Source organism: Ixodes scapularis, unplaced genomic scaffold (genome assembly GCF_016920785.2).
Source record: "Ixodes scapularis isolate PalLabHiFi unplaced genomic scaffold, ASM1692078v2 PGA_scaffold3__209_contigs__length_174095766, whole genome shotgun sequence".
Taxonomy (NCBI): domain Eukaryota; kingdom Metazoa; phylum Arthropoda; class Arachnida; order Ixodida; family Ixodidae; genus Ixodes; species Ixodes scapularis.
In genome coordinates, this window is record NW_024609868.1 from 1,126,754 (window position 1) to 1,141,463 (window position 14,710).

The 14,710-nt window shown below is 45.6% G+C and overlaps 1 protein-coding gene across 1 annotated transcript in view; it reads right to left on the minus strand.

Annotated features, from left to right (window-relative positions):
- The window catches only part of LOC8037725 (phosphatidylinositol 3,4,5-trisphosphate 3-phosphatase and dual-specificity protein phosphatase PTEN), a 63,863-nt gene that overhangs the window by 28,679 nt on the left and 20,474 nt on the right, over positions 1-14,710 (minus strand). Inside the window, exons 8-11 of the mRNA XM_029966287.4 lie at positions 10,944-11,085; positions 7,523-7,698; positions 4,091-4,194; positions 2,845-2,950 (exon numbers count right to left, since the gene is read on the minus strand). Of these exons, the coding sequence (XP_029822147.1) occupies positions 2,845-2,950; positions 4,091-4,194; positions 7,523-7,698; positions 10,944-11,085 (528 nt within the window). The remainder of the gene's footprint in view (positions 1-2,844; positions 2,951-4,090; positions 4,195-7,522; positions 7,699-10,943; positions 11,086-14,710) is intronic.

A 14,710-nucleotide genomic window follows, 5' to 3' on the forward strand; every position in this document is an offset into this window, starting at 1 on the left:
CTGATGCTTTCAGCGAAGTTCAGCTGCATGTCTACTTTGTCCACAAGTCCCATCTTCTGGCTGTACTCGAGTACGCATGCTGGCTTTTTCTGTGGAGTGCCTGTTCTTCTGTCCACCTTGCCAGTGTCCTCAAGATGAGCTCCATGCATTGAGGTCAACATATGCACTTCCCTTTTGTCACACCACTTCAGTGCCAGAAGTGTATCGGCATGAAATGACTCTACTTCTCCCCTTGTCATCTTTTTTTTGAACTTGGGAAGTCCCTTTCTGTTCCGTCGAACTGTTCCGCAAGCATTGGTTTGCTTCCCTCGAAGATATTGGAAAAGCGCCGGACTGGTGTACCAGTTGTCTACGAAAAGAGAATGCCCCTTTCCGAGATAGTGGTTGAGCAACTCGAGGACAACTGAGCCCGAAAATCCCAACTCCTGCATCATCGTCATTGTCGTGGAAGCCCCTGTATACACGATGAACCTCAAGATGTACCTGGTCATCACGTCGCACAGAACAAACGTCTTCACTCCAAAACGGTGCCTTTTTGAAGGGTGGTACTGGCGAAATGAAAGACGTCCTCTCCAGGGCATCATCGACTCATCGATACAGAGATCTTGGTACGGGACCAGGAGACTCGCCAATTTTGCCTGAAGTGTCTCCATGAGTGGCCTCATTTTTCTTAGTCGATCTGCTGCTTCAGTGCTGGCACTGAAATGAAGCACTCTCAGCAAAAGGCAGAAGCGATTTACTGAGAAAAGCCTCGAAAGAAAGGGAATCTCAGTCATTGGGTCGGTGGTCCAGTAATCCCTCACAGCATCTTTTCGGACGAGCCCCATCAGCAGAACAGCTGCCAGAAAGCAGTAGATCTCAGCGAGACCAAAGTCTACCCATGCTTTCAGTCGCGATTTCCGTGCGAGGTCGGGCTGTGCGATCAGCTGGTGCGCGTAGGGATTTGTCTCATCTGCAATCAAAGACACAACTCCCTCGTCGAAGTAGTTTGAAATAATCTGCTTCTTTCGCATCTGGCTGGAGTAGAGTGCCTGCAGGCTGTCCGGATTGCGAACCATCAAATGGAAATATAGATGGGGAGAAGTCTTCACCTTTTTTCCAGTCGGTTTCGCTTTGACACACCCGCTTCCCAGACGGTCCAGCAGACGGTGCGGCCGTGTCGGATTCCGATTCCAAGCTGGTTTGCAGTTTTTCGTCGGATGTCGAGCTGTCGTCCGACTCAGAGTCCGAGAAGGGTTCAAAATCTGAATCCGAAGAGCCATTGCTCCAATCTCTGCTACCTCCGGAGCAGCTAGCACGTGCAGCCATCTCGAAAGTTATCGCTTGCACAGAGCGTCCAGTTTCGCAATTTCGAAAGCCCCTCCAAAACAAACACGACAGGAGATATGTGATCGTAGTTCCCTACAACCCTATGAGATGGCAGCACGTCCCCGCGAGCGCGGCCGTTCATGCAGAGGCGGGAATTTTCGAATGAGCAGTCGCGAACGTAAATGTACGTCAGCAACCATGCGGGACGCACCTGCGCTGACGTACGGGTTTGTCAGTGACCATGAAAGGGTTAAAACACCAACATACTGGCAGTTTTCAATAGAACAAGCACACCATCCTTGCGCCGTTACACAAATCACTGGGCCTCAACAAGCATAAAAAAATATTCCTTCGTACGACAGTTTTTGCTTTCCTGATGATTTTTACAGCAGCAAAATAAGAAAATACTCGTAATTCCAAGGTGTTGTCCGACAGCTAGAAGCCCGAGCTCATGGCTTCATCTTCGGCAGTTGCTCCCAATGAGTCTCTGCAGCCGAGGTACACTCTTGAGCAAAGAGCTTCCACTAGTAGTGTTGACGGTGTTGTCGTACTATTGCTGTCCTGGTTGATTTACCCAAGGGGCTCAGAATCAAATATTTAGACGAAGCAATGCTCAGTCCAAAAGAAAACAGAGTAGTGCAAAATGTGTGCACATAACATGAGCATGTCACTTCTTGAGCGGAAATAACAAATCGACGATTTAAAGCTATGATTTATGGTGCACGTAGCGCTCCTCGAGGCATGGGAATGTGGGCTCGCAGCCGCAGCAAGTTTGTGGGCCGCGTCCCTGCTCTCTAGTCACTACCAAAAGTTAGCCTTACTTTTTGAGTAAATTATACCAAATTAAAGTACTCTACAAGTAGAAAAGACTGGTGAATGTAAAGTCACAGCATGACACCCCAATTAAGCTTCACACTCTTAGAAAATACACGAGCATCCTTTCCCTAAGTGTAACGATGAACCGCGGACCCAACCCTCGCGATTTGCACACGGATAGTCATGCGCTCACTCCGAGCGCGTAGGCCCGCCTTCTATTTCTCGTTAATATAGCGAAATACCGCTCCATGATAATCGGTGGTAAAGTTCCTATCGACAGCTCACTGCTCGCACGTTTCCTTTTTGAACAAGATACGATCGCAAAGAAACGTCCGGCTCTTTTCGTTGTTTGTCCGCAGTAGATCGTCATCGCAATCAATGTATCACCCTACAAAATGTTCTCCTAAACTTGGAAAATAACGTAATTAAGCGGTGAAATGGCAAATTATTTTTCTCGCACGCGACGATGGCACGGATTATTACCGGTACTATTTCACTTTCTAAATTATGTTTGTTTACGCGCATCTGTAGCAAGAACATTTTTCTGGGAACCCTTCGATAATCCCACGTGTAATGAAAGTATTCTTCTGAAACTACTCACAAATTTTTAAAGAAAGAATAAAGATGGATGAGCGATAGACATTTCATGCCGAAAAACAAAAGCTTTGTGAGCTGACTGTGGTGAGCGAAAAGGGAGAGGATGTCTTGGCTGATGCCCACCTTGAAGTCTCTGCTGAACTTGCTGTGCTGGGTGTCCTTGTAGGCCTTGTCCAGGTCCTCCTTGTACAAGACCAGCTTGTGCCTCTCCTCGTCCCCATTGTGCACCCTGCCACACAGACAGCACCGTAAGCAGCGGCCTCGCCAATCCCTCGCAAAACCCATTCTCCCGGCCATTCCCAAACGCTGGTCCCGCCAAACTCTCACCGGGCCACGTGTACCAACTTCCCATTTGTTGCGCTGCCAGTCCTTGCACCGGGAGGTCCATCGTTTCGGGCGCAGATACGAGTACTTAAGTGCGCGAGTTAAAGTGAAACACACTCAATAAAGAGAATGACCAGGCACAACTCCATTATCATCTTCCATTCAGATAAAACGAAAAGAAAACTGAAAATCATGCAAACACGGCGCATCTGCTCCGGAGAAAAATTAACGCAGTTGCAATACAATTACGCTGTATCGGCTTTGTACAGACCTAGGCGTTTAAAGGCAATGACTAATACTCAATCCAAATCGCAAAAAAATTGAAAAAAATCTCGCTCCCCAACAGGTGTGCATAAATGAGAAATTTTGTCGACAAAAATCTAATCCGCACAAGGTCTGATGCCTGCTACGCGTTCATTATGAAAATCTAAGAGTACTTACATCATTGCGAATTTCTGTAATCATACATTTATAACCACGATGCCTCTTTCGCGACATTTACACGGCACCTAGGGAGGTTGTGCCCAGCGAGCAACCTCGATGTGCCGTCAAAAATCTAATGTTGCTATCAGGCAAAATGTGTTCGTTGAGCAGTATGATTAGTGCAAAAATTGTTTATTTATTGCAATGTATAAAAGGTAAAGCGGCTAACCTAGATGCGATAGTGCTTCCCTAACGAACGAGCTTTTATCACCTGTGGTCGAGAACAATGTAATGAAAAGCAGGCCGAGTTATAACATTCCTTACCCCGAGGCAAAGACACTCCTGCATTAGGATGGGGGCTCAACAAAAAGAGTAAAACTTTTCTAACTCATAATTTCATACTTAAAGGGGCAGCGCAATTATTTTCGGAATTTTCCCAAACAGCTGCGAGAGTTTGTCACTTCTAAAATGAAAAACAGAAAACCACCTCTTAGTCATGTGCACTCGTGTCTACAGAAAAATATAAAACAAAATCGAGTTTGTGGTACCTCTCGACTCCTTACCATCTACCATGTCACGGCGGGAAGGCAAAGTTTCCAACGCGAGAGCGACAGGCACTTGCCTGAGTTCGGCCCCTCCGGCGACCCCGTTGGAGTGAGGGACGTCGCCCTGCCCGCCACAGGGAGGCACGAAGAACGTGTTGAACCAGAACTGGAACATCTTTTCCTGCAGGGGGCAGAGTCCGGTTTCGGTTAGACAGACGCGGACGGCAATGAGCCTTAGTGTTTTGGGCTACGCTACATATTACAGTCGAACCCGGATATAACGAATTCAAAGGGGATCATAAAATAGATTGATATATCAGTGATTTGATATACGAAAATACGTTAAATTAAGTTTGAGTTGAAATTTCCTGGCCTCTGCTAATACCGAAGGTCGCGACAAACGGGAGCTTACCAAATAAAGCATCCAAGAGTCGCTAAAGAGAGTCGAGCATAGTTGGTGGAGATCGCAAACACCCGGAAACCGCCATGCTCACAGGCGCGCCTGGCCGAGCATGCGCGCCTGGCCAACCCACACAGCGTAAGTAGCAAAACGCAAAAAAAAATGCAAGAAAAACGGAAAAAGGAGACGCAAAAAAGAAATCTCTTGATCCATAGGAAAAAGTTAAGCAAGCAACAAAAAAAAAAGCTCACGAAATCCAAACAACAAAAAAAGAAAGGCAAAAAAAAAAACGGGCAAAGCAATAATTGCAAAAGAAAAGGGTAAACAAAGGCGTTCAAAGTGCGATTGCACAACCGTTGTTGTCAGCCTTTTTTGGAGTCGCACAGCAGTGTTAGGGATAAGGGCGCAATACCGTTCCGGCAGCGGGCACTCCCTGCTCTCCCTACACGCGCGTGAGCTTGCCCTTCCCCTTGCTTTTGCCATCCTCCACTTTTTTCTTTTTCTTTTTTTTTTATGGTTCATTGTCTCTTCTTTTCTACAACTGCTCTTTCGCTGCGTATCGTCTTGCGTGTACGTTGGCTTGGCGGTCTGCTAGCCACGCAACACAAGCAATGTGCTCGCCACCGGTGAAATTGGATTGTGGGAAAAGCAACGGGCGGTCCGGCTTCGTTCACTATATGGAGTGTCCCCGCCATGGGAGTTGGATACAAAAACACAACGCTCCTTTACTATTACATGCAGGGTGTTGAACCGGAACCGAACCGAAAACCGGAACCGAACTGGTATTTTTTCCGGAACTGAACCCGAACCCGAACCGTTATATTGTTATTGCGATGAACCCGAACCGGAACTGAACCGGAAAAAAAATAACGGTTACCGGCTCATGTCAAAACGGTTCGGCCACGCGCTGTTGACAATGAATGTGCTATCAATGCCATTTGTTTTTTAAGTGCCGTCAACTGACACACACCCTCGCTTACATATTTTTCTTCTCCACTCAGTCTTAGGAATATAAACGCTGCATCCATGAATCTTGACAAACGCTGCATCCATGAATCTTGACATAGGAACCAGTATTGCGCTGGTCGCGGCTTGCACGAAAAAAAAAAGAATTGAAAGGCTGCGCAAAAAAAAAAAAATTGCGTCACGGGATTTCATTTTCTTACAATCTCGTAAATCCTAAATGCTGCTGTGTGCTCATTTCATAACACGTTTCTAGAACGCGCGAGTTCTTGAAGCTTGCTTCCATCGGAATGAGAAAAGAAAAGGCTGTGGGAGTTTGATAATAATGCATCCGGTTTCGTATAGGCACTTAGAAGCTAACATATTTGTGAGACAGCGAACTCTTCTATTTTAATATTTATCCTATTACGTCCTTCTCGCGTTGCGTTCGGTCAAGTGTTTTTCCTATTCCGTATCTTGTTTAATGAAAACTTCTTTAAGGGTCTAATTTGAGTTACCGAAGGCTAGTTCAAATAAAGAAAGCTGTATTTTCTCCCCACTGTTCCTTCAATTGCTTACACGCCAAGGTGGCGGATAGTTAGCGAGTTCTACAATGTAAGTGGGTTTGTAAGGAGGTCGCGGATTTTACAGCTACTGCGTCGGACCCAATTAGACGAAGTCCGAATGCGTAAACGTCGGTGAGGTAACCTTTGAGTGCACATAAAGAAACCATTCCTGGTAGAAATCCCTGAGCCTTACACTACGATGTATCCCGTTTCGTATGTGCTGATTTCAGATGTTTTATTTGTAATTTATTTTGATGTTGCAATTTGTCATTTATAATTTCCGAACCGGTTCGTGAACCGGTTCAGCGCCCCGAACCGGTTCGCGGATCGAATTAATCGAACCGGAACAAAATTAATTTACCTGAACCTAAACCGTAACCAAACCCGTATTTATTTCGGTTCGACACACTGATTACATGTGATTTTCAAGGAGACGTTTGGTCTGTTTGATATAAACAATCATTCCAAATAGCAGAGTGCTATATAACCGGGCTCCACTGTACTATGCAGCCTGGAACGCTTCTCCGACTGGTGTGTCCAGAATGTGATCCCTCCATTTCGACCCGATCAAGTCATAAAATTGTCAAACTGTCGCTGGCCGTGATCCTGCTGGTGTCGCTGCAGCAATGCTGTACGTGCAGACACCCGTTCCGCTCCAGCTACGGCTCGACAGTCCACAGAAGCTCCGCCGGCCAGGAGTTGGAATGCCGCAACCGACACCGACACTCGCATTCTCTTTTTCGAGAACTTATAAGTAGGCTTGCGCGAATATTTAAAATTCCTAATAGTAGTTTCGAATAATACACTATTCAATATTCGCTTCGACAAGAAGAGCACTATTCATATTTTTCAAGGTGTTGATCGTGGCAGGTTAGCTGCGCTGAGTGTGCTTCTTACCGAGCAACAGTGCACTACAAAAAAGCAACACCCACCGAAACGAGCTCTGCATGTGTTGCCTCTCCACAGTGCACCGGTGCTCGGTATGAAGCGCACTCAACGGGGTAACCCGCCGCGATCAACACTTGGAAAAGCATAAAAATTGCAATTCAAAGCGGGATGGTGCATGCACGTGCCTAGCACATTTTAAAAAAAAATGGAAACTTTCTGAATGTTGGTTATGTATCTACATTGCAGTAAAATTCTCAAAATTAAACTGACTGTTATGCAAGAGTTAATGTTAGACATGTGCCAACAACCTGCATTCATTGCACAATTTTTTTTTTCATTTTTTTTTTTTTTCAAATTTGAGATTAAAGAAAGAATATTTGCGTATAGCAAGATTTGTAAATTCACTCAACTGGGGATAGCTAGGGATCTCTATAGGATTGCCTTTATGTCACATTCATTGTTTACTTGCCAACCCAAGGCATCAGACCTTCTGAGGTCGCAGCAACGTTATTAGATTAGCTCACTTACGCAACTGCTCATAGAAGCTGCTTGCACGAGCAGTACCCCCCCTCACTCACCACGACTTGCCTCCCGTCGTTCGATGCGCCGGACGGCCGCTATGGTAACTGCGGTATATTTTTCGCGGGGAAGCGAGAAGAACAAAATAAAGGAGCAAAACAAAGAAGCCTCTTTGTGAGCAGAGGCCCACCCACCTTCTTCATCATCTTGGGCTTGTTGTACACCTCCACCTTGATGTCCCCATGAAGGGGGATGGGGCAGGACATGCTGAAGTGCAGGGGGCCCGAGAAGCCTTTGCGCACGTCTATCACGGGGGACGAGTACAGCTTGCTCATCTTGGCCCCCGCCGACCACAGCATGAAGAAGGGCGCTGCGAGCAAGGGGCTCCTTCAGGCACCCATCTAGCCAAGCATGGTCCAGGCATGCCCGCAACGCTGCCAAAGGGCAGTTGAGGCACCCACACGCAGACTTGTACGTAATCCGTTACAAGTAACGAAATTATTTGTAATCCTTTACATTTATCGGTAATTTAGTAACGGAATAATTACATATTTTCTAGAGTAATTTTAAAGTAACTCCGTTACATTTTTTTTAATGGATTCCTTGTAATCCGTTACATTTTTTTTTTCAGGACCGACCAATCACTCGATGTCCTCCTCTCCCCGTCTTTGATCGCAAAGAAAAAACAAAGAAACCAAAAAAAAGCGGATATAACTTGCCCCCCCACCCCCCTTTCAAAAGAGAGGGTTGTTTCTATTTTGGTAAAGTCGAGCACAGTGACCAGCGCAAAGGGAGGCTTGACCCTCTTCAGTTCCGCAAAGCCTTTTTTTTTTTTTTTTTTTTTTTTTGCAACACCAAGTGCCTGAATCTATTTTTTTAGACCCTAACAACAATGTCAAAAAATCCAAATAAACATTTATAAAAAAAAAAGGGGGGGGGGGGGAGGGGGGGCAAGTTATATCCGCTTTTTTTTTTTTGGTCCCTTTGTTTTTTCTTTGCGATCGAAGACGAGGAGAGGAGGACACCGAGTGATTGTGTGCCTCTTCGAGAAGCTGGAGGTGGTAAGTGCACAGAAAAGAATTAACAATGTCCTTCTCGGTTATAGTGACTAGGACCATTTTCATAATGTCACAACACGAGACAACGCTCCGTCTGCCCTAAAACCCACTATAAAAGAGGTGTGATAATATGTAAAGGTGTCATTGCCACAAGCATCCTCGTTCGCTGCTGCACAATTATCATCTTCTCTTAGAAAACAGGATGTATTTTTTTCTGCATCTTTCACATTATTTGACCCTGTCTTAAAAGCTACTTACATTTTCATAGTCCAACTTCTAGGGTTGGCCCCCTTTCTTTGTGAATTCCAGCCAGGTTATCTGCATCTCAGTCACCCTTTTTATGAGTCAGCTTTTTGCAAGCACTTGGAAAATGGTAATAGTCTTCCTTTCTTCTTTTTCCTGTTTTGCCCCAGCAGGACGCATCTCATCTCAAGCAGATACTTTTATAAGTAAAACATAATTGTGGCTGACGTAGACTTGATATTCGGTGCTTGAGGAGTGAGTGAAACTCGTGAGTAGCTCCATAGCGCGGCTTACTTAGTACTCTGCCCTTCGCTGCCCGTGGCATCAGCGGACGTCTATCTGGAGAACACCGCAGTAAACTGCAGTCGGTTCGTGCTCCACGCGTTTTTGAACGGCATCAAGAGAGGTACACACGGCAAACGTGCGTTTACATCTCCTTGTTTTAACCGACGCTCTAATTAATTGTTGTTACGGGTGTTTTTTTTTTAGTACTCATATTTATATACTGGAAGCTTTGTTTTTATTCACCAACGTCTCAACCGAGGCTCGACCTTTTCAGAACCAAAAGAAGAAGAATATCGAGCCAAACCTTATTTATTATTTAATTATCACCTTACTGTTACAACTATATTTTGCTATTGTCGGGCAATATATGGAGGTATAGTAAGATGGACATAAATCAGTTCTTATTCTAGTTTTGGCTAGATGTATGATGACTTGCACAGCTTCGCGATTTAGACAATGGAGAATTTTAGTAGATCGGTTCGATGACTCCGATAACGATACCCGATACCCCGCCGCCGCCTTTGCGCATGCATCATATCTAGGGCTCCGTGTTTTCGGAGTTTATTTTTCGTGAAATTCGGAGGGTGTTTTTCGGAGTTTATTTTTTAGCACAAATTCGGTGTTTATGGGAGTTTATTTTTCATAAATCCCCGATTCTCCGAAATTCTGAGATTAATTTTGCGGTGTTTCCCATTAAAAATAATAAATAATAACCGAATGCAAACGTACGCTAGATAAAAAAACAAAACGCGCTTGTATCAATTAAGATTTCTTCAGTGGAATTTGACGCTGGTGTCATTGGCAATACTAATTTGTCCCACGACAAAAGTCGCACAAAAGTGTGGCTTCGATAAACATCGATACCTTAAAATCAATAAACTGCCGGAGATAGCCGCAAGGAAGCTCGTAGTCATCCCATCAATCGAACCCACTGCCGCGCGAAGTGGATGTAATAGAGAAGTTTCAACTGCCCCTCTTCCCTATTTGATAAAATCTCTATGGTCCATAGCTTTCACCGTTACCCCCAGAAACATACCTTCTTCTTTCTCTAAATGCCAAATCTTATGGCCCAAACTGGCAATTAAAAAAGTGTCTTTTGTCGTGACACGAATAATACAATGACCTGTTTCCCTGAACCAACCATGACGAGACAAGCCGTAAGACCCCCTTTTGACGACGGTCCGAGGCTTGAAAGATAATTATGGTGTCATTTTCCCAGGACCATTGAGCCTGCGCTCCCAAAAATGTAAAACTTTTTTCTTTTTTTTTTTTTTTTTGTTGTTTGGGGGGGGGGGGGGGGGGTGGCATTGGCACATAACAATTCGGAGTTTATTGGATATATCCGAATTGCCAAAAATTTTACCGGCGGGTGTTTTTCGGAGTTTTTCGGATTCATCCGAAAACACGGAGCCCTAATCATATCCTTATCGGGGGCATCGGAGGAATCGGAACAATCTACTAAAACTCTCTTATATCAAGCAACAGCTGCAACGACGAAGCTTTGTTCTATCTTCGAGGTAAATAGTACTTCCATTGCTTCGCTAAAGAAGCTCAATGCCGAGCATAAAGCATTCGTGAGGAACAATATGGCAGTCCCATCCAGTGCCTCAGTTCAGTGGGTGTTCAGCGTAGCAGTCGACGTACTGAGCAAGAAATAATCCAAAATGTCTGGCGAGACTTTCGAGAGCCAGCTGTTGCTCAAAATATTCAGGGGCATTAAATGGAACAGGTTGCAACAATAAGAACTTGAATAACCCCCTTCCCTTTGTTTCTTACTTAAGGACAATAATGTTGAAAGTAACGCCACAAAGGTAACGGATTACTTTTTGGGGTAACGGTCAGTTACTTTCATGGGAGGGTAATTGTAATTGTAATAAGTTACAATTTAGCCTCGAGTAATTGTAAATGTAATTCCTTACTTTTTTTCAGTAACGTGTACAAGTCTGCCCACACGCCCAATGGTCTAAAAAACTACTTAGCACTTCTATTGTACACCAAGTACAGTCCCAAATTCTCCAAGTGCACTCACTGCAGGTTCCCCCGTTGAAGGTGGGTGCAGGCTCCAGCTCAAGGCTGTTGAGGACCAGCGTCTGGGGGTTGTACTGTGCCCGGGTCCTGACTAGTTCCGAGTAATACTCCACGTAGCGCCGCTGGCTCGGGATGGTCACTCCCTGCGCACAACACACGCCCGCTCCATCAGGCAAAGGCTCATTCTAACTAGAACATTCCTTACTACCCGTCGATTCAAACACATTTTACAATTTCGGCCATTCCGCGGTTTTTAATGCACTTCCAACGATGCAAACCGTGTTTTCAATTAAATCCTACTTTTTGTTTTCGCGTACCAAATTTTTACCGGTAGAAAACAGCTTCTGTGGTCCCCAGCAGTCAAACGAATATTCATTGAACTGCTGATGAACCTTGGATGAATATTGGCGGCTCAGACATTCGATGACTCCTTGAAAAAAGACGTAGCAGCGACGTTTACGTAACAATATGGCAGCAGCGCACCAATGTTCTCACGCGGTCGGTCACTACAACAGCCCTAGGCCTAAGTGCCTTATCTTCAAAGTGTCTTTGCGAGGCAAGTAGTAAGTGTGCAAAGGAGGAACCGGCGGTCGTCGACGAAGTCCAGTCGAGCAACCAAAAAGGTCAATGTGGCATCACCTAAGTCCACTCACGACCATCACGAAAGCCAAGAGCAAACTTCGAGAGAAAGCGCGAGCAAATTCGCATCAGATCCAAAGATGCTCGGAAAAGCGATGCGACAGTGCACTCTCAACTCAAAGAGGCACTTCTCTACTGACTAAATCTAGCGTGGAACTGCAATCTACCAGCAAGTGTGAGAAAAGACCGATCGACCGGCCTTACGGATTGGCTTAAAGGGGTACAGAAACGAAAAAATATACGGAAACCTTTCCAAACTGGGTAAAATATGACCTATGATATCCATAAATGACAATTGCACGTTGAGCGGATGGCGATATTTTTCGTTTCAAGTGTCGGACTCTAGGGAGCGCTTTGGAATCGGCCACTGAGGCGTGCGATACGTCACGGGAACTCTGTCGCGATCGTGACGTCAGGTTCCTCAGCACAGCCAAAGGCTGGCGCGATTATGAGCGCCGCCATACAGTGGCTTTTGCGCGTTACAATCGTGCGTTTTGGAGTGGGGAGGACTGCTCAACTGCACCTTGTGACATATTCATTTCGGCCCCAGTAGTCCAGTGCGTTTCACCATGATCTATGAACTCGAGGACGAGGATTGCAGCTACCAAGGGGACTTGGGAAGACGTCAACGAGGAAGAGTACCGTAAAATACCGGGCAAGCGCCCACTCAAAATTTAGAGATAATCGCGAAAAAATGGGGGATGGGCACTTGTCTGGTCATCAATTTTACATACAAATGTGCTGTGCATATTTTTTCATATCTTAGAAATTTGGATAAGGGCGCTTAATGTGGAATGGGCAGATACGCGGTATTCTACGGTAGCCACTTTCGCACGTGGTGACAGACAGGCAATTCGGGCTAGAACCGTACAAACCATCTGACTGACCGACCGTCCACCCGAAAAAATTTGAACGGGGTCGGGGTCGCCAAGAAATGCCTCGCAAGAGGTATGGGCTATTCGGTGTTGTATTAAAGGGATACTAAACCAAAGAATTTAGTGCCCGTAATAAGTGGCGCCCGTTCTTTCCACGAGCCAGCAGCCGCCAGTGTGCGCGAGCACACGCAGCGATAATGACGTCAAAGACCTCCATTCGCGCTTAAGTGGACAGTGAAATGCATGGCCTTCGGGCCAAAGGAGAATAAAGCCAGGCTTTTCATCTCTACAAGTGAAAGCTACGTGCTTGTTAGACCAATTAATCGCTTACCTTTTACGCCAGACATCACTGTGTAGAAGAAAAACGTGTCTTTATTCTCCTTTTGCCCGAAGCCCATACATTTCACTGTCATCTCAACCGCGAATGGAGGCCTTTGACGTCATTTTTGATGCGTGTGCTCGCGCACATCGGCGGCTGCTGGCTCGTGGAAAGAACATGCGCCACTTATTATGGACACTAAATTCCTTGGTTCAATATCCCTTTAACAGCACGCTCACTTTCAAGTGTGCTTCGCTTTTCGTGCGGTTCGCTGAGCTCTTCTGCTTTGCTTTTCTTGGAAACAATATAAACGGCACAACCCCTGGTAGCGACCAAATATTCTTGGTAGAAAGACCCAGACTCCCGAGGACAGTGGGTTGCCTTTCATATTCCCCATCGCAAAAATGGTCACCGTACAGGCGATTGGTTTTCACCGGTGCCCGAGAGAGGGACGTGCGTGATGGATCCACATGCTTAGGAATTTCTCATAGTTTGAAAACCCGTGGGTCGCCATCTCGCAGTTCCGCATGCTTGTTCTTTTGTGTGTTGTCTTTCCCGCTCGGTCGCTGCCTGCTTGGAGAAGATGGCAGCGCCCAGTGTACAGTGATGCCTTTTTAACGATAAAATCATAGATATCCTTTTCGACAGCGATGATCACGGGACGTCTGGTGAGGATAGTGAATTTTCTGAACCTTCTGTCGACGACGGGAGCGATTCCAGCAGCAGTTCTGAGTCCGAATCACGACAACATAGCACTGGTTGTGCGACGCCTAAGCGACTGAGCATGGAGTTCTTCGAGATCTTTTTTTCGAACAGGAAGAATCAGTGAGGGCCTAACAGTCACATCTAGTGTGGCCCTGTTTTAGGTAAAAAAAAAATCCAATACGGAGGGCCTGGCAGCGCGCGAGCCGCGCGGTAGTGGATGGGTTAATAAAGCTAACAATCTGTTCCGAACGTTTGTTCCAGTCAGTTATCGTTTTAACAAAAAAAAAAGAGTATTTAAACACATCAATTCTGGGAAAATATGATTGTAATGCTTTAGAATGATTTAAATGAGTTGACATGTTGGTAACAGGTTTAAGACAAACATCAACATCTACTTATAGCTCAGCATGAAAAATCTAAAACAGAAACTTTAGGCACGCTATATATCTTCCAATCCCCAATGACTCAAACCTGCACTCGTTGAACATATTAAGATTATCATGTTTGCACTTATGTATCATATTTAGAGTAGTTTTTGGTAATTCAAACAAGAATCTACAGCCTGCTAAAGTCTGAAATGAATGAAAGCCTAGTGTATTGGGAAATAGTGCAAGAAACGCAGAGAGGAGGGTATGCCGTCAAGAAAGGTAACTTCCTTCCTGGGGCACTGCTTTTGAAAGAAATTCCTCTCTGCAAAAATGTGGCATTTGTACCGAGTCCTTTGACGTTCTGGGTTACGGGGTGGCACGTCAAGGAGATGCCCCGCCTCGGTCCTCTTTAGCGCACAATGCGCTTATGGGCTGCCTTTGCTGCCCACAGCACAACAGTGAAAGACACGACGTCCCAAAAAGCGCCACAGAATGCACCCGTGCTGACCCGTTTGATCTTGGCTTTTGGGCTAATCCCTCAGGGACACAACGCAAGTTTTGCGTTGGTCAGCCTTATGCAAAGTATGGAGGCGAGTTGAATGTTTGCAGCCACATGGGTACATAGCAGCTGTCGTGACATTCATCCCAACTGCTCGTCTCCGCTGGGGGCCCATTGCACACTCAGCATGCGGGCACGAAGCCGCCGAAAGCAAACAGCTAGTCTCCCAAGTGAACGTCTAACAGGCTCTCCAAATGTTTCGAGCATTAATCCAAACAGTGCCCAAAGCGCCCAATTTTTTTTAGTTTTATCCCGAGAGAGTTTGTTTGTTGCACAGTAAACAGCTCTAGCAGACCCAAGAAT